Genomic DNA, 25,406 nt, shown 5'->3' with positions numbered 1-25,406 from the left:
CCAATTATTTTTCTATTACTTTTACTGTAGTAATGATTCAGATTACTACAGCCATCCATCTTCTGAATGTCTTTTGGGATCGTGGGTTGCTGGAGCCTATCCCAACTACTGTTGGGTGAAGGCAGGACACATCCAGAAAAGGCTGCCAGTCTGTTGTAGTTTTACTTTGACTTGAGTATTATTACTTCAAATCAAAGGTACTCTTACTGGAGTATAAGTCTCCTTCAGGCTGAAGCTGTTTGTCAAGGCCAAATCTTCCTCTGATGAGCTTTTTCTGACTTTTGATTCCATTCATTACTTAAAGATAGAAGGATGCAGGCGGCACTGTGGTCCAGCGGTCAGCACTCTTGTTTGACAGCAGAAATACTCTGATTTGAATCCTGGGTGGGTTCTTTCTGTGTGGAGTTTGTAGGTTCTCCTTGTGCATGCAAGGATTTGGTTTAAGGAAGCACATCTTTATTGATTATTATTATCTATTATTGAAAATTATTATCTATTATTGTGTGGCTCCTCATGTGTGGTTGTGTGGCCCTCATGTGTTGTTGTGTGGCCCTCATGTGTTGTTGTGTGGCCCTCATGTGTGGTTGTGTGGCTCATGTGTGAGTGTGTGGTTGTGTGAACCTCATGTGTTGTTGTGTGGCTCCTCATGTTTGGTTGTGTGGCTCATGTGTGAGTGTGTGGTTGTGTGGCCCTCATGTGTTGTTGTGTGGCCCTCATGTGTTGTTGTGTGGCTCCTCATGTGTTGTTGTGTGGCTCCTCATGTGTCGTTGTGTGGCCCTCATGTGTGGTTGTGTAGCTCATGTGTGAGTGTGTGGTTGTGTGAACCTCATGTGTTGTTGTGTGGCTCATGTGTGGTTGTGTGGCTCTTGTGTGGTTGTGTGGCTCTTGTGTGGTTGTGTGGCTCTTGTGTGGTTGTGTGGCTCTTGTGTGGTTGTGTGGCTCCTGTGTGGTTGTGTGGCCCTCATGTGTGGTTGTGTGGCTCATGTGTGGTTGTGTGGCCCTCATGTGTGGTTGTGTGGCCTCTCATGTGTGGTTGTGTGGCTCTTGTGTGGTTGTGTGGCTCATGTGTGGTTGTGTGGCTCTTGTGTGGTTGTGTGGCTCTTGTGTGGTTGTGTGGCTCTTGTGTGGTTGTGTGGCTCATGTGTGGTTGTGTGGCTCTTGTGTGGTTGTGTGGCTCTTGTGTGGTTGTGTGGCTCATGTGTGGTTGTGTGGCTCTTGTGTGGTTGTGTGGCTCTTGTGTGGTTGTGTGGCTCTTGTGTGGTTGTGTGGCTCTTGTGTGGTTGTGTGGCTCATGTGTGGTTGTGTGGCTCTTGTGTGGTTGTGTGGCTCTTGTGTGGTTGTGTGGCCCTCATGTGTGGTTGTGTGGCTCATGTGTGGTTGTGTGGCTCTTGTGTGGTTGTGTGGCTCTTGTGTGGTTGTGTGGCTCATGTGTGGTTGTGTGGCTCTTGTGTGGTTGTGTGGCTCATGTGTGGTTGTGTGGCTCTTGTGTGGTTGTGTGGCTCTTGTGTGGTTGTGTGGCTCTTGTGTGGTTGTGTGGCTCTTGTGTGGTTGTGTGGCTCATGTGTGGTTGTGTGGCTCTTGTGTGGTTGTGTGGCCCTCATGTGTGGTTGTGTGGCTTATGTGTGGTTGTGTGGCCCTCATGTGTGGTTGTGTGGCTTATGTGTGGTTGTGTGGCTCATGTGTGGTTGTGTGGCCCTCATGTGTGGTTGTGTGGCTTATGTGTGGTTGTGTGGCTCATGTGTGGTTGTGTGGCTCTTGTGTGGTTGTGTGGCTCATGTGTGGTTGTGTGGCTCTTGTGTGGTTGTGTGGCTCATGTGTGGTTGTGTGGCTCTTGTGTGGTTGTGTGGCTCTTGTGTGGTTGTGTGGCTCTTGTGTGGTTGTGTGGCTCATGTGTGGTTGTGTGGCTCTTGTGTGGTTGTGTGGCCCTCATGTGTGGTTGTGTGGCTTATGTGTGGTTGTGTGGCTCTTGTGTGGTTGTGTGGCTCATGTGTGGTTGTGTGGCTCTCGTGTGGTTGTGTGGCTCATGTGTGGTTGTGTGGCCCGGTGACAGACTGCTGGGTGAACCCCGCCTTCACTGGGATAGGCTCCAGCATCCTCGTGACTCTGAAAGCAGCTTTGGAAGATGAACGGATGGAGAGAACGGAGCAGAACCAGCAGACAATTCTAGATCTTTTACATTTAAACTTTTTTTAGAATAAACATTCCATAATCACTGCTTCAGATTTTTTTAATTAGATCCATTTAACAGTTAAAGGAATAAAATTTTCAAGATTAATTTATTTCACTAAGTTTTTCTTGTTTTTAAAAATGTCTTCCATGCAGATTTTTTACTTTTCTGATAATCTTTCTCACAAATTTCCACAAACCTATTTTCGCTCAAATCCTGTTTATTTATAGAGAAAAACTAAAAATAAAAAAATAATAAAACGAAATCATTTTGAGTTAAATTGCGGCTTTTGGACGGGACGTTCACTTATAGACTCATTCAAACACTCACCTGTGTTACCTTGGCGTGGCTCCACCCCTCCACAGATGTTTAACCTCCTCTGGTACAGAAACAGGAAGTGATGCGAGCGCACAGGCCGCCCTTCCTGTTTGGTGAAGGACAGCAGACCCAACAGCTGCAGTTATTCACAGAACAAGGAAACTGCAACAAAAAAACATTTAAAAAAAGAACCGGTTTGAAGGCTGGGAGCAGAACTCTGCATCACTTCTCACCGTGAGGCTCAGTCAGAACCAACAGAACCGGGTCATGTTCCAGAACAACAGCTGACGGTTTCCAGAACCGTCCTGACAGACGAGCTTCTGTCCGCCTCCCTAAAACCTTCTTACTATTATTATTCTTACTGTTTACTTACGTTTTAAATACTTGATTAAAGCATTTATTTACTCGTTTGAACTTTTTTTAATCATCTGTGGATCACAGTACTTTATGCTTTGATGTCACTTTTATTATATTTTACTTTCATTTAGCAGCAGATTCTGTTTTAGTGTCAAAGATTCCTGCAGATGAGTAACAGCCAGTTCTTGTTTTGTGTGTTGTTCTTTTGTGTGTGTGTGTGTGTGTGTTTGTTAATGGTTTCTGTTTTACTCATCTTTTCGTACTTTTTGTACATTTCTTTGCTGTAAAATGTATTCGTCTGAAATAAATATTCATCTTGCTTCAATTTTTTTAAGCTGCCTTTTCCTAATCTTCAGTGTTTGGACCTCCTGTTTGACAGTTTTTCCACTTTCTCTAGAATGTTGTTCTTTGTCTGCGTGGTTCCATCTGGACCTCCTCCTCTCCTGTGGTCCGAGTCCATCTGTTCTTCAGGTGCATTTCACAGGATGACCAGCAGAGGGAGCCAGAGGAGCTGTCATGAAGCAGGCAGCCTTTGAGCAAGGCTTCCTGGGATCAGACCTGGAGGAGGAGATGTGCTGCACCCACCAACAGTGATGATGAGGAACCGGGTCAGAACCAATGGAAAAGCAAGGGTTTTGCTGAACGGCGAAGGAATTGGCTCCTCCAGCAGAACCATGTGGTTCTGGTCTCTCTGGGGTTCTGTGTGGGTCCTGAATTTTGGCTGTGTGCAGTTCTTTCAGGCGAGACCCGGTGTCAGAGGTCACAAGATGAGCTTGTCAGCCGCTCGCCGGGCTTTTGACGCGTAAGTGAACCGGTTCTGCGGGAAGCTGAGGAACTGCAATTAAAGCTCTGACTCACGATCAGAACACACGCCGTCTTTCAGCCTGAGCCCAAACACACCTTACCCTCCCTGTGACCCTCTCGCTGTCCCCGGGGGGGGGGGGGGGGGGGGGGGGGGGGGCATCACATCCAGGTTCAGGTCCAGGTCTGGTCCCGAAGTCCTCCAGTCTCTGCAGTGACATCATAATTACCGTGGAGCGCCGTCCTGACTGACAGCTACAGGATTTATGGTACTGAGTCACACCGAAACCGGAACCAGCTCCATCACCCGGGTCTGACGCAGTCCAGGAGGCGAGGAGAAGAATGGGCCTGAACAAGTTCTGGACCCTAACCACTGAAACCAGAACCGCTCCTGTCCAGTTTTCACCTGGTGCCGAACATCCACACACTGTCAGTGGAAATGAGACCCGTTCTTCCCGTCAGAACTCTTGGACCGGGTCTCAGAACCACACAGAACTTTTAACAAAAGCATTTTTACAAAAAACAGGTTAAAAGACAACAACAAAGTTCTCATGAGAACAGAGATAGTGAAAAGTAAAGAGGAACACTTCGACTGATTTTCTAAAATCCTAAAAATCTAAAACTATTTAAAATCCTTCAAACGTTTTTCTGAACATTTGTTGAGATCAGAACCACAGAGATCCAACCAAAGCAGACAGTTTAATCATAATTAATATTTTTAACGTGCCTTTAACACAAACTAAACGTAAGCACTTTTACATTAAAGCTTATATCACAGAAACTGTAAAAAAATATTGAATAAATAAGTGAAAAAAAACTAGTAAAACACTTCGAGGCAATTTCTTACAAAGTTAAATATTGAAATGAATATTTTACTTTGTAAGAACATTTTTTCAATAAAGTCAACAAATTTCTGACATAAGTGGCGTTTTTCAAGAAAATGTTCATTCAATTAAATAAAAGTTTTAATGGTAAAAAAAAAGAATATTTAACACAAAAGAATTAGAAAAATGATTAATTACTTTCATTTGAAATCATTCCGTCCTTTTTTATTTTTAATATTTCATGACATTTTCTCTTTTTTTGTAGTTAGCTTCTTCTGGGCCTCAAAGAGCGAAAAAGGAATCGAACCCATCCACCGCTGCGCATGCGTAGAGCGACAGGAACAGCTATTAAAACTGTAACAGATAAATGTTCCTGTGACCTGTGCTCCATCTTTCTGTTGCCTTGACAACAAATTCACTCATTTATCGCGTATTTCTGAGGCAGATCAATGAACAGAACCGGTTCCTGTTTTCATGATTGTCTCTTCTTCTGAACATTTTAGGCCCCGCCTCTTTCCGGTCAGAGGCCACGCCCACCATGGTCACTTCACAGATGATGATAAAAAACTCTTTCAGGAGGAATCTGCAGACTTTCTCCTGACCTGAGTTCCGTCCGGACACCAGAACCTTCCGCCTGGTTCTAGAGACTTTGAGTTTGCATTGGACCTTCGGTTCCGTCACAGTTCCAGCCCCTACAGAAGGCATCTCCACTTTGACAGGACCGCCCACCGTCACTTCGTGAGACTAACCGGATGTGAGCTCGAGCAAACAACTATACACCTGTCCGCGTGACCCGCAGGTGAGTTTCCGGCTCGACTCCCCCACCACGTGACAGCCCCCCCCCCCCCAACCCATCCAGTTGGTCCGACGCTGATCATAGAGGAGGGGGGAAGCAGGAGGCGGGGGGGGCGCGGGGGCTGGACCTGCGCGAGGAGGAGCGTCACATCAGCCCGCAGGTCACCTTCGTCACCTCCTCCTCTTCCTCACTCTGCCTCTGTGCGCGCGGCTCGCTGGGCTCGGCGCGGCGCGGACGCACGACAACGGACCGAACCGGGACAGGGGGCCATTGACCCGGAGCGGACCCCGTCATGCTGGGTGCGGTGAAGATGGAAGGGCACGAGGCTCCGGACTGGACCGGCTACTACAGCGAGGAGGTCGGTACCGCGCGCGCCGAACTACCGGTAAAGAACTTTGAGGACGGGTCGCGAGGCGAAAGAAAAAAGAAAAGTAACAAGATGCTTATTAGAAAAAGTAAAATTTAAAGAAAAAAAATAAACTAAAAATTCAAAATTCGGATCCAAATTTTTTGCAGGTGTTTAAAATTAAAAAATAACAATAATCCGCTCTAAAAAATATTTTAAAGGTTTTATCTGTTTATAAAATAAAATTAAAAAATGACTAATTTTGAAAATGTTATTGTTGGTTCCAAAGCGCGCGTGCCCGATCTTTACAAAAAAAAAAATCATTTGATTAAAGGTTTTAAAACGCAATTATCCTTCCAACACGGAGTTCGGATTAATTTCTCTTTTTACTCGTAACATTTTGTTTTATGTTATTTTACTGCCGTTTGCTTGAATTAAATTAAATGATTTTAAGTTTAAACCTAAACAATTTTGATCTAAATGTTAGGGAAAACGGGTTAATATTTGTTTATTTATTACATTACAATATATATATATATATATATATATATATATATATATATATATAGATATAGATAGATAGATAGATAGATAGATAGATAGATAGATAGATAGATAGATAGATAGATAGATATAGATATAGATATAGATATATAGATATAGATAGATATAGATATAGATATAGATATAGATAGATATAGATATAGATATAGATATAGATAGATATAGATATAGATATAGATATAGATAGATATATATAGATATATATGTATGAATAAAAACATTCATTTTTTTATTTAAAAAGGAATAAAATAATATCCCCCGAAATTAAATGGATCTGAGCAGCATTAATAAATGTTTTTGTGAATTTACTCAATGATGAATTAATTATTAATAACAATTATTAACGGTAATAAATAAATAATATTCTCTCAGTCTGAACCACTCTTAATTTTTTTTTTCTTTTTACAAATCACAACATTTCATCCAAAGTTCGTTTCTTCCGTCCTTTGCTTCCGTGAAGACCGAAGGCGGGAAGGCCCGCAGCGGCGGCAAACGGACCGAACCTCATCCACATGTCCGAACACGCAGACGAACCTCGACTCCGTCTTTCTAATAAATCTATTTCTGGGGAAAATATTCACCATCATTTTTTTTAATAAACACAAGGAGCTTTTTATTTTTGTTTTAGATTTAAATTAATGTTTATCAAAATATTCAATAATTTCTATATTTTTGGTACATTTAGTAAATGTTAGTAAACTGTTAAAATAAAATTGTAATATAATATAATAATAATAATATATTATAATGAGTAATAATAACATAACAATAACGTGACCTTGGGGTTCTGATGGGCCATAAAAGACACGTGGGAACAGAACCTGTTCTCCTCCAGCTGCAGCTGAATCGGACTTTATCATGAAACTCATTAGATGTGTTGGACCCACGAACCTCACGTAGTCCCTTCACACTAGAACCGGATCAGAACAAAGAGGTTCTCGTCATTGGAATGGGTTTAGAGCTTTCATCCTCTTCAAAATTTCACGTCTCGGGTTCAGTCTGTGGTTCTGGAAGGTGCGTACCACTATGATGGTTCCTTTGAAAAAAATCTGGTCCAGAACCGGATAAAGCCTGCTGATCCAGAACATTCTGAGCTGCTCAGAAAGCGCCGTTTCATCTCAAACTTGTGTAAAAATGATGATAATCATGAATGGAATCTCTTTTGGGTTTTTATTAACCGGGTCAGGCTGGTATCAAACCCCACTGATGAAACTTCCTGTGTTCTGCTCAGTATCTTATCTGGGCCTTGCAGCTCTTGGTTCTGCACATGTGAGGTGGGCCTGCGGGGGATAACTGGTTCTGGTTCTGTTTGCAGGTATACTCTCCGATGGGCGGCGCTGGGATGGGTTCTGGGCTCGGGATGGGCTCCATGTCCGGCTACATGTCCAGCAGTGGAACCACCCCCGGCTCCTTCAACATGTCCTACAGTGGTTCTGGACTGACCCATTCGCCCGTGGGGGCGATGGCGGGCTCGGCTCCGGTGGCCATGTCTGGTCTGGGAGGGGGCGTGGCTTCCATGGGCGGGGCGCTGAGCCCGTCCAGCATGAGCTCGGTGTCGGGCCAGCAGGCCTCCATGGGCCTGAACCCGTATGGCAGCATGAGCCCCGCCATGAGCCCCAGCATGGCGTACAGCGGCGCCGGACTGAACCGAGCCCGAGACAACAAAACCTTCAGACGGAGCTACCCCCACGCCAAGCCGCCCTACTCCTACATCTCGCTCATCACCATGGCGATTCAGCAGGCCCCCAGTAAGATGCTGACCCTTAGCGAGATCTACCAGTGGATCATGGACCTGTTCCCGTACTACCGGCAGAACCAGCAGCGCTGGCAGAACTCCATCCGTCACTCGCTGTCCTTCAACGACTGTTTTGTGAAGGTGTCGCGGTCCCCGGACAAGCCAGGGAAGGGCTCCTACTGGACCCTGCACCCGGACTCGGGGAACATGTTTGAGAACGGCTGCTACCTCCGGCGCCAAAAGAGGTTCAAGTGCGAGAAGAAGATATCGGGAAAGGCGGACGGCAGGAAGGAGCAGGGGACGGCGCTGCAGGGGGCCCCGCCCGCCGAGGACTCTATCAAAGCCGCCAGACTCATGGACGCTTCCGGGGCCTCCTCCAGCCACGCGGCCTCCCCCCCGGGTCTGGATCTGAGGGGAGGGGCGGGGGCGGAGCTGAAAGTGACTGGTTCCCAGCTCCTGTCCTCACTGTCGCTACCCCCACACTCCATGGCCCACGAGCCCCCCCTGCACCTGAAAGGAGACCCCCACTACTCGTTCAACCACCCCTTCTCCATAAACAACCTGATGTCGTCGTCGGAGCAGCAGCACAAGCTGGACCTGAAGGCCTATGAGGCCCTGCAGTACTCCCCCTACAGCACCGGGGGCGCCCCCAGTCTGGGGGGGAGGACCATGGAGCCGCTGGAGGCCTCCTACTACCAGGGGATGTACCCCCGCCCCCTCCTCAACAGCTCCTCATAGCTGCCCCGACTTGGACCCTCTGCATGCTGCTGTAATGGACTTATGGTACTGATCCGGACGGGTTCTTCCAGAGCAGAACCCAACTGTTACACTCACTGAGACCGAACTGAGACGCGTGGGGTTTGGGCCAGTAGAACCTGAGGCCGTGTGTGGTCTCAGTTTGACCCATGAACAGTATCAGAACTGGGTCGGACTGGACTCTGCTGGTGCCGCTCAGCCTACAGTTGAACCCCTGGACTGGTCTTTCAGAACCTGCTTAGCTGCCGGGTTTTGGGTTGAATGACTAGCTGCTGTCCGGTTCTGAAACGTTTGGTTCTGTGCTTGGTACTGCGCATGGTGTCGGTTCTGTCCTGCATGCCGTCGGGTTCAAAGCCCAAACAAGATAACATCTGAGCCGAACCAGTCCTTCACGGTTCCGCCAGAGTCCAGATCAGCTCAGAGTCCGGCTGCTTTAATAAAATTCTGTGAATCTTTGCGTCAAACTTCCTCAGAACCAGGTCTGGGTTTTTTTTCAAGATGAGTAGTTTTTTGTTTGAAACCCAGAAGTTCTGGAGATCCTCCAGTGGACCTGGGCCCGTGAAGAGGTTTGCTAAATCCGTGTCTCCTTTGATGCTCTCACGCGGACCCGAGCTGCGAGATGCCGGCGCTGTGGTCGTCCGCCACAGACCGACGATGAGGATCTGCTCTCCTGATCCAACCCGACTTCTTTCTCCCACGACCTCGTCTGCCGCCCCGCCAACCCCCCCGGGGTCACGACCCCCAGCATGAAACCCGCTCAGATTCAAAGACTTTTTGTCTGAAGGGTCACTTCAGCCAAATCAGAGCAGCTATGCTCCCAGCCGCCGGAGGTTTGCCCCCCCCCCCCCAGTTTCATCTGTGTGTTACACTCTGAGCCAGAACAAGTAACCGGGCCACAAACCAGTAGAACCTTTCAGAACCTGAGGGATAACGGCTATTCTCACTGGTTCGATCCCCCAACTTTTACACTTAAAAGTGTCCTTAAACCGTTACTACACTGTCCTCCTCTCCCAGAACCTCCACCAGAACCTCAGCGAGGCCTTCGGGGGTTTTTTGTATTTAAATAAATCATCAAAGAAAAAAAGGGAAATAAAGCAGAAATCTGTAAAACCAGCAGCTGAGAGCATTCCTCCAAACATTTTCTTCATTTATTGATTTGGACTTTTTAGATCCTTTTTAAATAATGATTTGATTTTTAATATTTCATTTGTGTTTTTTTTTCTTTGTCTTCGTTAGTTGTTTGTCTTTTAGTTTATTTTAAGCCGCATTAAGCTGATTTTACTGTTAGAAAAAATAATCAAGAAAATGTTATGAATAAATGGACCAAAATGTTGGAAATGCTTCTCACTCGTCCAGTGAGTTTGACATCTCTTCTGACGTGGTTTGTTTTTGTGGTTCCGATCTCAGTTCGGGCTCAGCCCACAGAACCAGCAGCTGTGCGGCTGAGCGCATGCGTCAGGTCGGGTCCAGTCTGCGGACGAGCTTAACCAGTTTTCTTTTATTTATTTTTTCCCCCGCGGCCTCCCGGCCACTGATTTTTGCCACGTGCATGGATGGAGTGTGTGTCTGTTCTCTGTGTTTTTTTTTGCATGTCATTAACTTATTCTGTGGTTTGGAAATAAAACTGGAAAAAAGCTGCCGGCTCTTTGATGTTCTTCGGGATGTCATAACGCGCGCGCGCAAAAAAAAAAAAAAAAAATCAGGTATAAAAAGTCAGATCAAATCTGTTCTTCATCTGAGAAAATATTCAAAAACCCCGGACAGGTTTGTGCACGCGCCCATCTTTGCGTTCTTCCGTATTTTCGTGCGTGTTTGCGCGGGCCGGACCCGCCGGCTCTCCGCGGCCTCCCTCCGCTGCGGTTCCTCATCCCCGCAGATTCCTCTCTGAAGTGAAGCTCTTTCACGCATGTTCGCTCTCAGAGGCGTGAAATGCCGGGCTGATCCAGTAATTTACCGCCAATTACCCGCGTCCGCGATCCTCAGCGCGCACAGGTGCCGAGCGAGACGCTGCGGCGTGCGCGCGCAAACAAACAAACAAAGAGGCTCCCGCTGTAAACACGTATAATGCGGGAACAAACAGCTGACGCGCACGATCATCCAGAATAAAACAGAACCCCTGACCCGGCCCAGGAATAAGCGGCCCAAAGTGCTGTAGCGGGACCCCAAGCGACGCTCCAACCGGAACCTGGAACACAGAACCGCACCAGAGACCCAGTTCGGACCCGCTCCGCAGACCTATAGAAGGTGGCTCTGAAGAGTTCTGTCATTGAAATTACATTTCGACATCGGCCCGCCCGTTTCACGGGTTTGGATCTTCGGACCGCCTGACCCAGATCCTCGTCACGGTTGCTCCGTGGTTCCGAGTCTCGGTGATCGTAGCGCAGTTGGGTCTTCGGTTCTGGACCAGTTGAGTCTTTGGGGCCATATGTTCCCGGCGGGGTAAGGCGGACCCCCCCTCCCTCCCAGCCAACCCCCCCCTCCCCGCCTTATGGAGGAGCATGTCGGCCTTCGGCCCCTTTCTTCCCCCCCGCCTTTCATTGCCGCACTAGAAAGGCGCGCGCGGGGGCCCGGGGGCCACTCAGGCCTTTTGATGGGGATTGGAATTAATTATCTCCAATAACAGCATTGAGCTGAGCCGCCAAAAAGAGCAAAGAACCCCCCCCCCCCCCGCACTCACACAAAGATCCACAGAAGAGAGAGCCGCAACTTTTCCATTAAAATGATGCGGACGGAGTTTATTAGGGCTTTGAGAGGCCTGATGTGGATCAGCCGGAAGGTTGGTGGTCCGGGGAGGGGGTCGGGGTGTAATTGGCAGAGTTTTCACGGTCATTGTGGCCCCCACTGCCGAGCATGTGTGGCCCCGGATCACACACAGACTGACTCACCTGTTTTCAGCACGGCTTGGTTCCGACCACGAGGTGGGATCCGACCTTTGATCCAGATGTGAACACAGCAGGGTGAGCATCACACCCACCCAGAAGTTCTGTTTGGTTCGCTGGTCCGGTTCAGTCCGATCAATGGTCTCAGTGGAGCAGCGTCTTCATCCACATCCAGGAAAACTGTTCACGGATAGACGTGACGTCAGCAATCGCTGTGCTAACGGGCTGAAGCCAAATGATTCCAAAACAGTTAAATCATCTGTCAATCCAGAGGCCACGCCCCCTTTGTGTTCATTTTTGGTTAAATGAAGTTTACAAAAATTCACTCCACTGAAGAAAAGAAAAAGAACACAATTAAATAAAGTTTTACGTTCGAGTGAATTAGCGATAGTGGGTAAAAAGCCTCCTAGCGGTTTCTCTGTGAACTGACCCGGTTCCACTTGGTTCCGTTTTCAAACTTATCAAAGTTACTTCCGGACTCAAGAAGGTTTTCTCCACATTTAAGCTTTCAACACCACCCAATCAGCTGCTTCACCTCCATACTATCACTGTTGATGAATAGTCTAATATCATCTGCAAACATGTGAATGCAGCTGTACCTAGAGGTGCAGTGTGAACAACTGGGTGGTGTGTGTGTGTGGGGGGGGGGGCCTGGCTGAGAACGTTCTACTAAACTCTGGCACCGAGCGGATCGGTTGTGGCAAATGGACCTTTTCTCCAAAACTACAATGGTTTAAATCCAGCTCAACCGAAAACCACAACCTAAACCGGACAGCAAAGCTCTCTGCAAGACGAAGCCCGGCAGAACATTTAAAACCCGACTTTCGCTCCACCACTTCTTTAGCCATTCAACGGTCGACCCATGAACGGGTTCTGGAGGTGAAACTGCACCTGGACATGGAGAACACAGTTCTAAACAATAACTTATGACATAAACTGTATGTGGGCCAGCACAGTGTCCCAGAGGAGGAGCGTGAAGCCTGAAACTAGGAGGTTGTGGGTTAGATTCCTCCCAAAAACGAGGCCTTTTTTTTCCCAACAAAGATCGGGTTGGAGGATTAAATTGCCAGATGGTTCTGGGTTCCCCTGTTCAGAGGAAGGGTCAATGCGGTGCTCACACATGAGGTTTGTGTGTGTGTTAAACCGGTTTGTGTTTGTTTGCAGTGTCATGGACCCGGTGTGTGTGTTACTGCTGCTACACACAGGAAGTGAGGACAAAAAAAGGGCCAATCAAAGGACAGGATTCTCTGTGAAGACGGGCTGCAGCTCTGCCAGGGAAGTGCGTGAAGCAACAACATACAAACACTCAGACTAGAAATACACTTCCACACTAACACACACACAGACACAAACACACACAGACACACTCTCACAGACTCACAGGTGGCGTCAGAAGTTGGAGCTCCAACAAACTGAGTCTTTCTTGAGAACAAGCAGATTAACGGCAGCCGGATTAAGACTGGGACACCCAAGTCGACCACAAGTGATCTGCTGTCTCCACGGTAACCAGCAGAGGTGGGTGGGAACGCCCCTTTAGATAACAGAGGGAAACCCTGTGCATGTCTTCATTAAAGCCCTGGTTTGCTGGGATTGGCTGTTTTTCCCCCTGCCCTTTGTAAGAAGTTCTGGTTTGTTTCTAAACCTGAAAAACTATGACCACGACGATCACATGACTTCCTCTCCCAGCAGACAAAACATCCGTCAGCATCTGCCAACCGTTTGAGCCCCCGCAGGACCAACGGTCATTCTTTACAGTTCATACCTGGTTACAGGCGGGGGTTCCTGTAAGTCAGGAGTCTTCTCACCTGGCTGGGCCGTCGACGCCCCCCGCTGTCGGCATCCAGCTGGTCCGCAGGTGGACCTGAGGAGAGCGGCTGAAGGTCACCTGACAGCCGAGCTGCGAGACTTCAAAGTCAAACTTTAATTGGAAGTTTTTAGGGAACACGGAGTCTCATTTGTCACAGCGATCCTCCGAAATTAAAGTGAGCAGCGCTTCTGTTTCAGGCAGGAGACATGAACCTTAAATCAACAGAGGAGCTGTAGAGCTTCAGGCCGACGAGGAGGAGGAGGGTTCTTCCTCAGAACAGACGATGAAGGTGCAGAAGAGTTCCGACGCCGCAGAGCGAGCAGAAGCAGCACCACGCCTGCTCATGTTTGACCCGTCTGACCCCGCCCGTCCTCCCACCTCCACAGGTGAAGCTGCGCTCGGACTACAGACACCGACAGCTGGATCTGATCCATTTATTCCACATTTATGAAGAAACACAGAACAGGCGGAGCAACACAAAAAAAGTCTGCTTCACCTCAGTCAGCACTTCAGGTGGAGCGAGGTGAGGTCAGAGAAGGGCAGGTACAACACAGGTGAAGATGGTGTGAACATTTCAGGTTAGCACAGGTGAGTGGCCCTCTCACTGTGACGGCAGAACTGGCAGATGTTTGCCACGATTCCAGCTAAGATGAAAACGCAGGTGCAGGTGAAGGTCAGGTGAGGTCAGGTGAAGGTCAGGTGACGGCCCGCAGACTTCCCGTTCCCACCTTTCTTCTCAACACCTCCACCAGTCGCTCCAACCTTGGAAGGAAATAGTTGTTTAGAGTCCCTGTCCTTCAGGTTCTAAAGCAACAACCAACCAACCCTACAGAGTGCTTAAGTACTGCCCCCCTGTGGCCAAAGTGGGATATTACAATCTCACATTTTCTCCAATCAGGGGTTCAGAATTCACTTCAAATTTCAATGACGTTATGCATGAAAATAGAAAGGGAGGAGCTGGATTTTTGAAAAATTAAAGTTATTTTTGACCCAAAATCTAACCCTGGAGAACCCACAGGCTCAAAATTGGCAGTTTTTTTTTTATTTCTTGGAATTATTGTATTAATTTTGGATGCTGTTAATTGCTGCTACCCAAAATAAACACACAAACAAATGTCCAATTGACTGTAAAACCCTGTAAAAAGTTCGGATCTGTAGGGTTAAAACAAAACAAGAGAACCTGAAGACAATTCAACATTTCTGTCTCCATGACTACATGTGAAGTTTGCATTTTTAGAGTTGAACAAAATTTTAGGAGTTTGTCCTCATTTCACGTTTGTGTTTCTGCTGAAACGCCTCTGGAGATCTTTGCTGACGTGGAGCCGGTTCAGATGTTCTCAGAGGTCCGAGAGTGGAGCAGCGGCGTCTTTGAGTGGATGACCTTCCCGCACTGTGCTCCTCTTCCTCTCACACGGACCCCGTCTCGGTAATGAGCAGCTCCCCTTCATCACAGAGCAAACACGGCCTCCTCAGCTCGAGGCTCTTCTCAGCCGCCCGCTGGCAGCGTGATGAGAGCGCCGAGCGGCAGGTTTGTGCCTGGAGGACGAGGACGCTCGCCTTAAGCCGTTATCATCACGAATTTCATCCCCTCGTCTTCAGGCTGATGAGGAGAGGAGCAGCAGAAGAAGTCACGCCGTGGTTCTGCACCAGTCCAAATCTGATGGATTAATTCTTTCTGATCAGCTCGGCGGCTCGCTCTGCTGTCTGCTGAATATGAATCATCACGGCAAAGCTCCTAAGTCCCACATGCTTAAGCGGTCTTTGAACGCCTCGGCCATGGCTGCTGCAGACGAGGGCGGTGGTTCTGAGAGGATCAAAGGCGCTTGGACCACGCAGGCTTTCCTCCTGGAGTCTGCAGCTGAAGCTCCTCACATTCCAGGACATCCTTCACTCTTCCTAAGCACCTCACTAAATCCAGAGCTGCTGCTCTTTCTAAGCAGCACAGCAGACACATTTACTGATTTCACCAGGTCGTCAGCCAGTTGTTCACACTCTGGGCCTTAGAAGACATAGAGTTGAACTGCTAGAGTGGACCTGCTGTGACCCAAAAGGAGGTCAGCGGTCACATCACGACAAAGGGTCAGGGGTTTAATACCCAGCGCTGACACGGGCCATGAGCAACACAACCCTGCAGGCCATGGAAGCGAGGCCAAATGAAGAAAGTCAAAGGTGGGGGAAGACATATTCAGAAGTTAGAGAAGGAGATCCATCTCACACCAGAATCCGTCCTTCTGGGTAATTCTCCAGCAGAAACATTCAGGATCAGAGACGCTGCACACACAACCTGGAACTCAGACTGAGAATCAAGAGAAGACAGAAGACTTTCAGATGTCGGGTCTGGGGGCTCTTAGCCGTTTAGCTTCACATTGACTCATAAAAATGACAGAGATTCACTTTGGTCCATCTAAGCAAACATCTAGACTTCTTCCTTTAAAAGAGAAGACGATCCATCAGAACAACCAACTACATGAAGACTGAAGGTCTGTCTGAATTCCTGGACGGAAATTTGTTTTGATACAGATCCTCAGAGGATATGAGCTCACAGGAAGTTATGACCATTGTTGATGTGCTTTTATTTATTATTGTCGTCTACTCATGTGTTGGATTGTTGTCTTTTTTTGGTATTGCACAGAAAAGTTCTCTTTGTAAAAAAAAGTCTCAGTTAGAAACCCACCTTCGGACCCTCTCGCAGGCTTCTAACTCCGCCTTTTGGCAACGTTGTAGCTCCGCCTCCACATTCTGCTTCTCTTTGGAAAGCTGCTGCAGCTGGAGCAGGAGGGGTGGAGCTTCAGTAGGCGAAGAGGGGCAGCCGGGATCCTGAAGCCTAAGAAAGGAAGAGAAAGCTTCACTGAAACGTCAACCAGCGGTGTCTGATCCGCCAGGAGAGCGCAGAACAGTGTTTTAATGTAGTTACTGCTGCCAAGGTTCTCTAGAAGAACCATTTAAAAAGCCACTGAGCTCAATGATCCAGAACAGCCTCATTCACAGAGTGGCAGCTCCGATTGCTAGAACTAAATCTGCTTGTGCAGCTCTATTCTGCTGAACTTAAATCTCTGTCAGGTTTTACACCAAATTTAAAAAGATAAACGATTCTAGATACGGTTTTGGAAACATTTTCTGATTCTAGATACGTTTTGGAACCATTTCCTGATTTTAGATAAAGTTTTGGAACCATTTTCTGATTCTAGATTAGGGTTTAGAACCATTTTCTGATTCTAAATAAGGTTTTAGAACCATTTTCTGATTCTAAATAAGGTTTTAGAACCATTTTCTGATTCTAAATAAGGTTTTAGAACCATTTTCTGATTCTAGATTAGGTTTTGGAACCATTTACAGAGCGATAATCCGTCAGGGGCTGATGATGTCTTGATGTGGCGATATGATTTTATCAAAAACTTTCATCCTGTCCAGGAAAAGGATCACTGCTGTAGCTTTTCACATACTTGGTTTAGTTCAAGTCCTTCCTCAAGATGACTTAATAAAGCTCAGCCTCAAATACACTTCTTTCTCTGAAGATCCATAAACATTAATTACAACAGTAAATCTGTCCAACACAAGAGGCCTTCAGCTCTGATCTGCTCAGCTGTTGGACAGGACAAGGAAAAAAAAGAAAAGAGGAATCAGGAAGCCTGACATTTTTGTATTTACATCCAGTCTGGATTAAAGTTCAAGAGGTTCAAAAACAAAGACAGGAGAAGAGATTTCCCTGATAAACTCTGAGCTGACAAAGATGAGCCGAGTTCGCCTGATTTTTTCTGTTGCTGGTTTCTCCTGAGAATAAATGGGGGGAAAAGTTTGCCTCCTTTGTGACACGATGAAAGGAGACCTGAACTCCAGATAAGATGATCTAACAAGCGCGTTAACATGTCTGTGTCTTATCAGAGACGGGATCTTATTTTGGGGGAGGGAGTCCATGTTCCTCACTGACGTTTTCTTCTTTTTTCCCCTGAATTTTAACACTCAAATCTGTCTAGATTTGGAGTCTTACTGGGCATTAAACGGCTTCAGAAAGCTCATTAGCAGCTTCCCTCAGAAAACAGACTCTTCCTGTTGGCAGAGTTTTCCATCGGAGCAGATGGGAAAAAGATTTAGCAGCAGAAACAATTTCGGGAGGGAAGAAAAGAAACTGTATGCATGTTCTGCTAAGAATATGAAAACAGGCATGTTCTGCTAATCGGGCGCTGATGCAGATGAAGCTCCTCCCACCCACGTGCCTCATGTCCACCTTGGCTGCTTTTGCGTCGGCGATGAACTGAAACTGAGTTCTTAAAAAGCGAGACGTGGACCCAAAGAAACCTGTCTTACAGATTAGAATCTGCCGGATGAGAATAGAGTTTGAAGCCTGAAGCGGGGGGGGGGGGGGGGGGGGGGGGGGGCTCTGCAGCCGGGCACCTGTGCCTGCAGGCGTTCAGCATCAATCCCCACCTTTCATGGAAGCTCACAGTTCGGCGCTCGCTCACATCTCGCTCATCTTTATTCTGCCTCGTTCCTCTGGAAGCTGAACTGGACTCGGGCCTCTTCGGGAGGTCCGAACTGTGCTGAGCGACGGTTCTGCCACGCGAGTCGGGAAAAGTCGCAGTGCCAGAACCGGTAACTAAGAACTGGTGTTTCCATGACGACTCGGTCAGACGGAGGGAGGGAACGCCGAGGCAGCGCTGACCTGTGGTTGGCTCGCAGCTCCCGGATCTCCGCCTCCAGCCGATGTTTCTCCTCCACGGCGGCGTCTCTTTCCAGCTGCAGCCGCAGAAGCTCCTCCTGCAGACGCAAACACGGGTCAGACACCTCCTCGTGGTCGACGTCCTGAAGCATTTGGTCATCTTGGCGTCAGGAATCTCAAACGTGTCATCACAAATGACCAGGAATCAGAAAACTTTACGACTTAACAGACACTGACTTTCAAATATTATAAACGTTTTGCATTACTGTATTTGCATTTTATGTTCTTGTTGTCTATCTCTTAAAATATGTTTCATTTCTGAAACATCGACCTGCCAGGCGACTGCAGATGGAAGTTGGGTTAAAATCTGACATAGTTACATCTGGTTTCTATGGTCTTTCCTATCCAATGCCCCTTTCTCTATAAATAAATGACCAGGGGGTGTTTGAATGTCAGGAGGAACCAGAAGACGGTAAACAACAAGACAGACCTGATGCTGCAGGAGATGGGTTCCACCTGAGCATGTCGTCTGTAAACCCAGCTCCATGTTTCTGCTGTCAAGCTTTCAGAAAACGCTGACAGATCACCTGTCCAGATCAACGCTCCGGATTTTTAGCGAACAGTAACAGCGGCTGATTGGTTCTGTGGGTTCTACACGGGCGCTGCCTGGTTCTTCTGCCACTAGGCTTTCATCTCAAATACAATAAAAGCTAGACGTTCTTTTTAGGAACCAGAACCGGTGATGGTTCTTGGATCATGTCTTAAACATCCTATTACAGCATTTAATGCTCAGTTTAATAAAAGTTCTGGGAAACGTCCGTTTTCCGTCTGCAGTGACCCAGCTCGCTCAGTCGCTGACCCGTGACGGATGCGGCCCGTGTGAAGTCCTGACGGTCATCGAGTGCGATTATGACGAGTCTGCTAACATATGCAGCCCCTCCTTTCACACACACGGCGCCCTCATTCTGATGCAGGAGCTGACAGCGTGCTCTGCGTCTCCCCGTGAGTTTGGGTGAACTGTGAGGAGGCCGACTCCAGCGGGGATTACAGGCCGGATCCTGACCTCCTCCTCCTCTTTTCTAATTAAAGCTCTCAAGGTCCTAGAGTTTAAAGTGAGACATCAAAAGAGAAAGCAAACCCAGAGAGTCAATATGTGTCTTCTCCAGCCGGGCCGGAGGAGACGCTTCAAAAGAGCTGCCCGGCTTATTAATCAGTCATTTCCAAATGAGGTGACGAGCAGGCGGGGGCGCCACCGAGCTGACCTTTAGCATGAGGAGTTAAGGTCAATCGTAGTAGGAAGGACAAGGGGAGGAGGGAAGAAAACTACAACGCCTGGACTTTTAATATGAAGAGGGGGTGAATGAGAGGAGTCTTAATAAGGAGAGGAGGACCGGGGAGTCGGTGGGAGAAAACTGCCCTGACCTTTCACATGAGGACCTGAGGTGGGCAGAGGAGGAAAACAGGAGAGGGGAGGACACTCCATCGTCTTCTGCTGTTTTTAAAATGTAAGCAGAAGTCAGAACTTGATCAGTTCACGGTTCTCACCTGAGAAGTACACCTGTGCCTGATAATTGCACTGTTAACGTGAGGAACTACACGTGCATTACCATCTATGATAACAGTCACTGCAGGATCTATAATTACCCCTATAAAAGCAGCTGTCATTATACTCAATTACATAATACCTGTAGTTACAGCTGTATTATGTCTAGATTATATTCGAAAAATAATCTAATTACTTACATGCCCTAACACCAACACCAACATTAACAACAGTACCCTCTATTATATTTGTATTTAGCCCGGCATTAATACTTTCAGTTACACATGTAATATCTTCTGATATTACACTTGTATTGACACCTGTTACCAGTGTTAACTTGTTATGGCGCTTTAATACAACACCTGTTTTTACACCTGTATTAACACCTGGTGTTACACCTGTTTTAACACCTGGTGTTACACCTGTATTAACACCTGGTGTTACACCTGTTTTAACACCTGGTGTTACCACCTGTATAAACACCTGGTGTTACCACCTGTATAAACACCTGGTGTTACACCTGTTTTAACACCTGGTGTTACATCTGTAATAACACCTGGTGTTACACCTGTATTAACACCTGGTGTTACACCTGTTTTAACACCTGGTGTTACACCTGTATTAAAACATGCTACTGAAACTGCATTAACATCTTTTGTTACAACTGTATTAACACCTGGTGTTACACCTGTTTTAACACCTGGTGTTACACCTGTTTTAACACCTGGTGTTACACCTGTTTTAACACCTGGTGTTACACCTGTTTTAACACATGGTGTTACACCTGTTTTAACACCTGGTGTTACACCTGTTTTAACACCAGGTGTTACACCTGTATTAACACCTGGTGTTACACCTGTATTAACACCTGGTGTTACACCTGTTTTAACACATGGTGTTACACCTGTTTTAACACCTGGTGTTACACCTGTTTTAACACCTGGTGTTACACCTGTATTAACACATGCTACTGAAACTGCATTAACATCTTTTGTTACAACTGTATTAACACCTGGTTTTTCACCTTTTATTACACCTGTATTACCTCTGGTGTTACCACCTGTATAAACACCTGGTGTTACACCTGTATTAACACATGCTACTCAAACTGCATTTATACCTTTGGTTACACCAGTATTGACACCCGGTGTTACACCTGTATTAACACCTGGTGTTACACCAGCATTAATACCTGGTATTACACCAGCATTAACACCTGGTGTTACACCTGTATTAACACCTGGTGTTACACCAGCATTAATACCTGGTATTACACCTGTATTAACACATGCTCCTCAAACTGTATTAACACCTGGTTTACACCTGCTTTACTCACCTCTTTTGTACTTCCATTAGCATAAATAACATCAATCTAGCAATAACGTGTTTTAAACTGTAAAACCACCTTTTGTCAATACATTAAAAATAACTAGTGAAATCTAAAACACCTGTAATAACTGCCTTTACACCCAACACCTAAAATACTTTGATGACCAACTCCGATGAAAATGGTGTTTTTAATATGTTCTTGTGAAAATATGCTGGGCGAGGCACAAGCTCCCTGCCCTGAACTCTCAGCAACAAGGAGAGGAACCTTTGTTTTTTAATTTTTATTTATTATTTTTTCTTCTCTTAATTTTAAGTGTGTTAACTTTATATTCTTCATTTTGTCAATATCCAAGGAGAGGCACTCTTGTTCTTGGGGTGGGGAGGCGGGGGGGGGGGGGTGTTATAATAAGACTGTGAATAAGAGAAAGCATTACCTAAAAACTGTTGATAAAGTTGCAATTTTTGTAATGGCTGACTCGAGTGAAATTTATAATTGTAAATTGTGTTTCTGTATTTATTTATGACTTTGAAAATTCAATAAAAAGAATGTGGCAAAAAAAACAAGGAGAGGAAGAGGGGGCGGGGTTGCTCCAACAGTCCCGCCCACATCTTGGAGGCGAATTTCTACTTGATTGATTTAGGCTAAAAATGGCATATTATAATCAAAAGAACACCGGAAACGCTTTTAAAACAGTTAAAAAGATGACTGAAGTGGGTCTTTAGTAACACTGTCTGTAAAATAAATGTGGAAAATGTGTTTGTATGTGTTGGTGGATCAGTGATAACATGACATATTATCCAACTATTCCAATGAGAATTTACAGTTTAGAAAATGATCAGAACATAAAAGGCTTCTGCTGCACGGATTGTGAGGTGACATGTCTCAAATCTGAAGTACTAAACGTCGTAGTGAGATTTCTCTGCAGTTTACCTACAAGGATTCCCAGACGTCCCTTCAGGAGCTCAAAAGAAGGACCAAAGGGAGGCCGCTTCAGTTTAGGTCGTCCTTACCTCCTTACACCAGCATGTGCAGGGCCCTCCTGTGGTCCGTGAGCCTGTGGGGCCCAGCGGTCGAGTTGTGTTGTCCTACTGCGTTGTGTTGTTTTCTCAGCAGGGTTTCATGCAGAGTTTTTGCGACTTTAGAGGATTGACGTATTAAATGTAATTATTTGTTGATTTTCAGATATTGAGGTTTTAACAGAAACCAGGCACCAATGTTTCCTCTCGGCTACAGAATCCGGCTGCTCGGGTTCTGGACCGCTTAGCCGGTCTGGTCTGCCGGCGTGGCTCAGCGAGCGCCTGGCGTTAATTTGACGGCAGCTGCCGCTGTTTCTGTGTAAAATTAAAAGGCTCTCCTGGTGGTAATCCCCCCCAGAGCCCCGTGGCCTAATTAACAGGCTTCAGGAGGATACACAGAGGAGAGCTACATTAATAACGAAATCTAATTTATTTCTGCAGAAAAACAGCCGCAGCTGCAGATTCTACTGAGATACCGTGGATTCTACTGAAATCATGACGCCAGATGGAATCCATCCCATAAATTAAAGCATTAAAACACTTGATTTGTGAAGTGGAAGACAAAAAAAACAAAAACCCTGCCGTTGCCTCATGCAGAGAAAATATGTAAAAAAATAATTTTCTCTCAAATGAGCTTTAGTGGCAAATTTCTTTAATAAACAAAGGAGAAAAAGCAAAACTGGATCAGACGGAAAAGTGAAAGATTAAAGCTGAAACCTGCCGACTAGTGTTTGGTAAGTGGTGCAGCGGGAACAGCGCCCCCACCAGGCTGTTTTCACTACATCCCATCTTGAAAGAGGGAGAGCTTACCTGACTGGCCAGCTGCTCTCTTTGCTGCAGCAGCTCCTCCTCCAGACGTTTCCACTGCCGACACAGAACCAGAACCAGGTCAGAGGGAACAAAATCAACTTACAACCAGGTAACCAGTTTTGTTGAGTTCAAATCTTTCCAAAGAATCTAATGCAAGGGTGTCCAAATCCAGGCCTCAAGGGCCGGCAACCTGCTGGTTTTCCAGAAAACCCTGCCTCATCTGCTGCTGATTACCTGGATCAGGTGTGTTTAGCCAATAAGGAGCTTCAACGGCCGGTTGATTGGAAAACATATAGGACACCGGCCCTTGAGGCCTGGAATTGGACACCCCTGATCTAATGGCATCCTCCTGTGAAGCTCCCACACAAGCTCCTCCCCTCGGCAGGTAATTAATTACCTTCATAGAGTTTTTCCACCCTTTAACTTGTGTATAAAAACACTCGAGTCCTCTTCAGTCTAATCCGACAGGTGATCTCGAGTGAGGAGCTCAAATGTGTGGCAGTAATTGAAGGGGCTGTGAGATTGTGGGAATCAAACCGTCGACCTGGTGTGAGATGAGGCAGGTGAGCTTCGATAAGCTCTAATAACCTGTAATTACTCGATATCAGCTCAATAAGACGCAGAAAGCTAGAGCTGCACCCCCTTTTCTAATATTTCCCAGAAACCCCGGCTGCTGAGGGAGCTAATCCCTCAGAGATGAGGAGAGGGAGCGAGGGATCTGGAGCGGCGGGGGGAGGAGAGCGCTCCTCCAGCGTGGAGTGCTCTTCCTCCTCTTGTGCTGCTGCTCCAAGGATTACGGCAGCATTTGAAACATATTTCCGTGCGGCATAGAGGCGGGATTAAGGAGTTACCGTGGAGGGGAGGTGTTAACGCAGAGGGGAGGGGTGTTAAAAGATGGCGCGCGTGCAGGTAAGCGAGGGGGTTAACGTGGGTGGGGGCGGCTCAGGTACGAGGTGAAGGCCTGCCTTTTTTGGGGTTGTTCAGACATGAGAGTGACGTCGTGTCCAGAAGCGGAACCTCAACCTGCAGCGGCCTGCAGAACCTTCTGGTCCAAACCACCAAAAGCCAATCACCAATAAGCAGAAGGCTCCTCAAGCATTTATGTCCTCGGTGAAACTCAAGATGGACATTTTGAAGATGCTCTGGTGTTAACGTCCCAGGATCTTGAGGATGGTGGTACCAACAAGTGTAGAACCACCAGAGTGGTGCAATATCGGTGAAGCTGACCCAGTCCGACACCAGACAAAATGTAGTCGCTTGGATCATCTGTGCAATACTCCAAGACTCCAGTTTCCGAACTTTATTTTATGTTCCATGTTTTCGTTCTAATGTTCTGCTGAGAACGGGCCCTTAGGTAAAATGCTAAATCAGGCAGCGAAGCCGTGGCAGCTGCACATCGACGTAGGGAACGGGCGTTGCCGTGGTAACCGGCTGTGAATTTTGTGATTTGAGTTTTACCGCGGTGACCGGGTGTTGATACATAGAGACTGGGCGTTCATTTAAGGACTTTGGCTTTGTTGCGTTGACTGAGTGTTAATGCAGGAACTGTGCGTTGCCGTGGCAACCGGGCATCGATTTAAGTTACCGATTTGTTTGGGGATGTGGCCGAGCGCGTTGGAGACAATCAAACTGATCCATTTCTTATAGGCCTGCCCAGTTTTGCTGCCTGCTTTTACATTCAGTGGTTGCCATGGTTTCCAGAGTTTGCATTTCCTCAGCAAGTTGGTTGCCATGGTAACTGTCATCCGTCAGTCACAGCGAGGAAGAAGATGAAAGTTTTATAATCTGCTTCTTTTTCTTCATCTGAGACACATCGGGAGGAGGCGGGGCTTCTGAGCCCACCACCTGCAGCAGTGCATGCTGGGAACACAGCCACCTTAACATTGGACTTACGCCCCCCCAGCCCCCCCACCCGCACTGTACTTCCAAAACTCCATCTTTTTTTTTTTTTTTTTCCTTTTTTCATTTCCACTGATTTCTACCTACCCCACCCCCACAGAGAGCATATATGAATTGTGGGTAATAAATCCAGCCTCTGCAGGTTTTGGTAATAAACTCTGTGAAGCGAACTTTGATAATAATCGACTTGGCAGGAGAGCTGGGGAAGGCAGCTCTAGATTTTCTGATTTAAACTAGAGAAAGCTCAAAGTGGAGAAAAGCGCTGAAATGAACCCGACTGACAGAAAAAAAGTGTGAAACCGAAGACGTGTGACGCCTCCCCGTCATATATATGCACGGAGCGTTCAATTAAGGAGATCATTCCTGTCTGCAGCACGAGGTCCTTGCAGTGACTGATTCCATACTGCTATCGACATGTTCGGATCTGACCTGAACAGACCTGCATCACCGGATTCTGACTGACAAACACACCCGCTGCTCTTTGGCTGTTTTTTGTCGTTCTCCATCACAAAGAACCTGACAGACTTCTGGATGATCTCAGATAAAAAGAAAGAGTTAAAAAATGCGGTCCACATTTCCAAAGTTCTTGAATCCACTGACTTAAGTGAATTCATCCATTACCCTTTAATTTGAACGGTTTGCGGTTAAAAAATGATCAAATCTGTAAGAAATATCGAAATCACAGACCAACGGCTAACCCGTAGAGAGAAAGTGTGTGCGCACATCTGTTTCTATGGGTATGCTGCGGGTACACAGGTTTGCTGAACCCTTATGCATCATCTAAAGGTGAAGTATTTTTCA

General features: G+C 46.7%; 2 protein-coding genes across 3 annotated transcripts in view; one reads left to right on the top strand and one right to left on the bottom strand.

Annotated features, from left to right (window-relative positions):
* The first annotated feature begins 5,198 nt into the window (after window positions 1-5,198).
* Window positions 5,199-10,363, top strand: foxa1 (forkhead box A1). Its single transcript, XM_023951682.1, has 2 exons — window positions 5,199-5,621; window positions 7,489-10,363. Exons 1-2 carry the CDS (start codon window positions 5,556-5,558, stop codon window positions 8,644-8,646), a joined length of 1,224 nt encoding a protein of 407 aa, XP_023807450.1. The 5' UTR covers window positions 5,199-5,555; the 3' UTR covers window positions 8,647-10,363.
* Window positions 10,364-13,770: 3,407 nt separating this feature from the next.
* The window catches only part of mipol1 (mirror-image polydactyly 1), a 31,067-nt gene continuing 19,431 nt past the window's right edge, over window positions 13,771-25,406 (bottom strand). Inside the window, exons 11-14 of one of the 2 annotated variants that reach the window (XM_011492637.3) lie at window positions 22,707-22,760; window positions 18,011-18,105; window positions 16,025-16,174; window positions 13,771-14,112 (exon numbers count right to left, since the gene is read on the bottom strand). In XM_011492637.3, coding sequence (XP_011490939.2) covers window positions 14,046-14,112; window positions 16,025-16,174; window positions 18,011-18,105; window positions 22,707-22,760 — 366 coding nt within the window. In that variant the 3' untranslated portion in view covers window positions 13,771-14,045. The remainder of the gene's footprint in view (window positions 14,113-16,024; window positions 16,175-18,010; window positions 18,106-22,706; window positions 22,761-25,406) is intronic. The other variant, XM_020699801.2, reaches the window with a different exon arrangement.

Source organism: Oryzias latipes, chromosome 22, assembly GCF_002234675.1.
Source record: "Oryzias latipes chromosome 22, ASM223467v1".
Classification (NCBI taxonomy): Eukaryota; Metazoa; Chordata; class Actinopteri; order Beloniformes; family Adrianichthyidae; genus Oryzias; species Oryzias latipes.
This window is presented reverse-complemented; position numbering and strand designations above follow the sequence as displayed.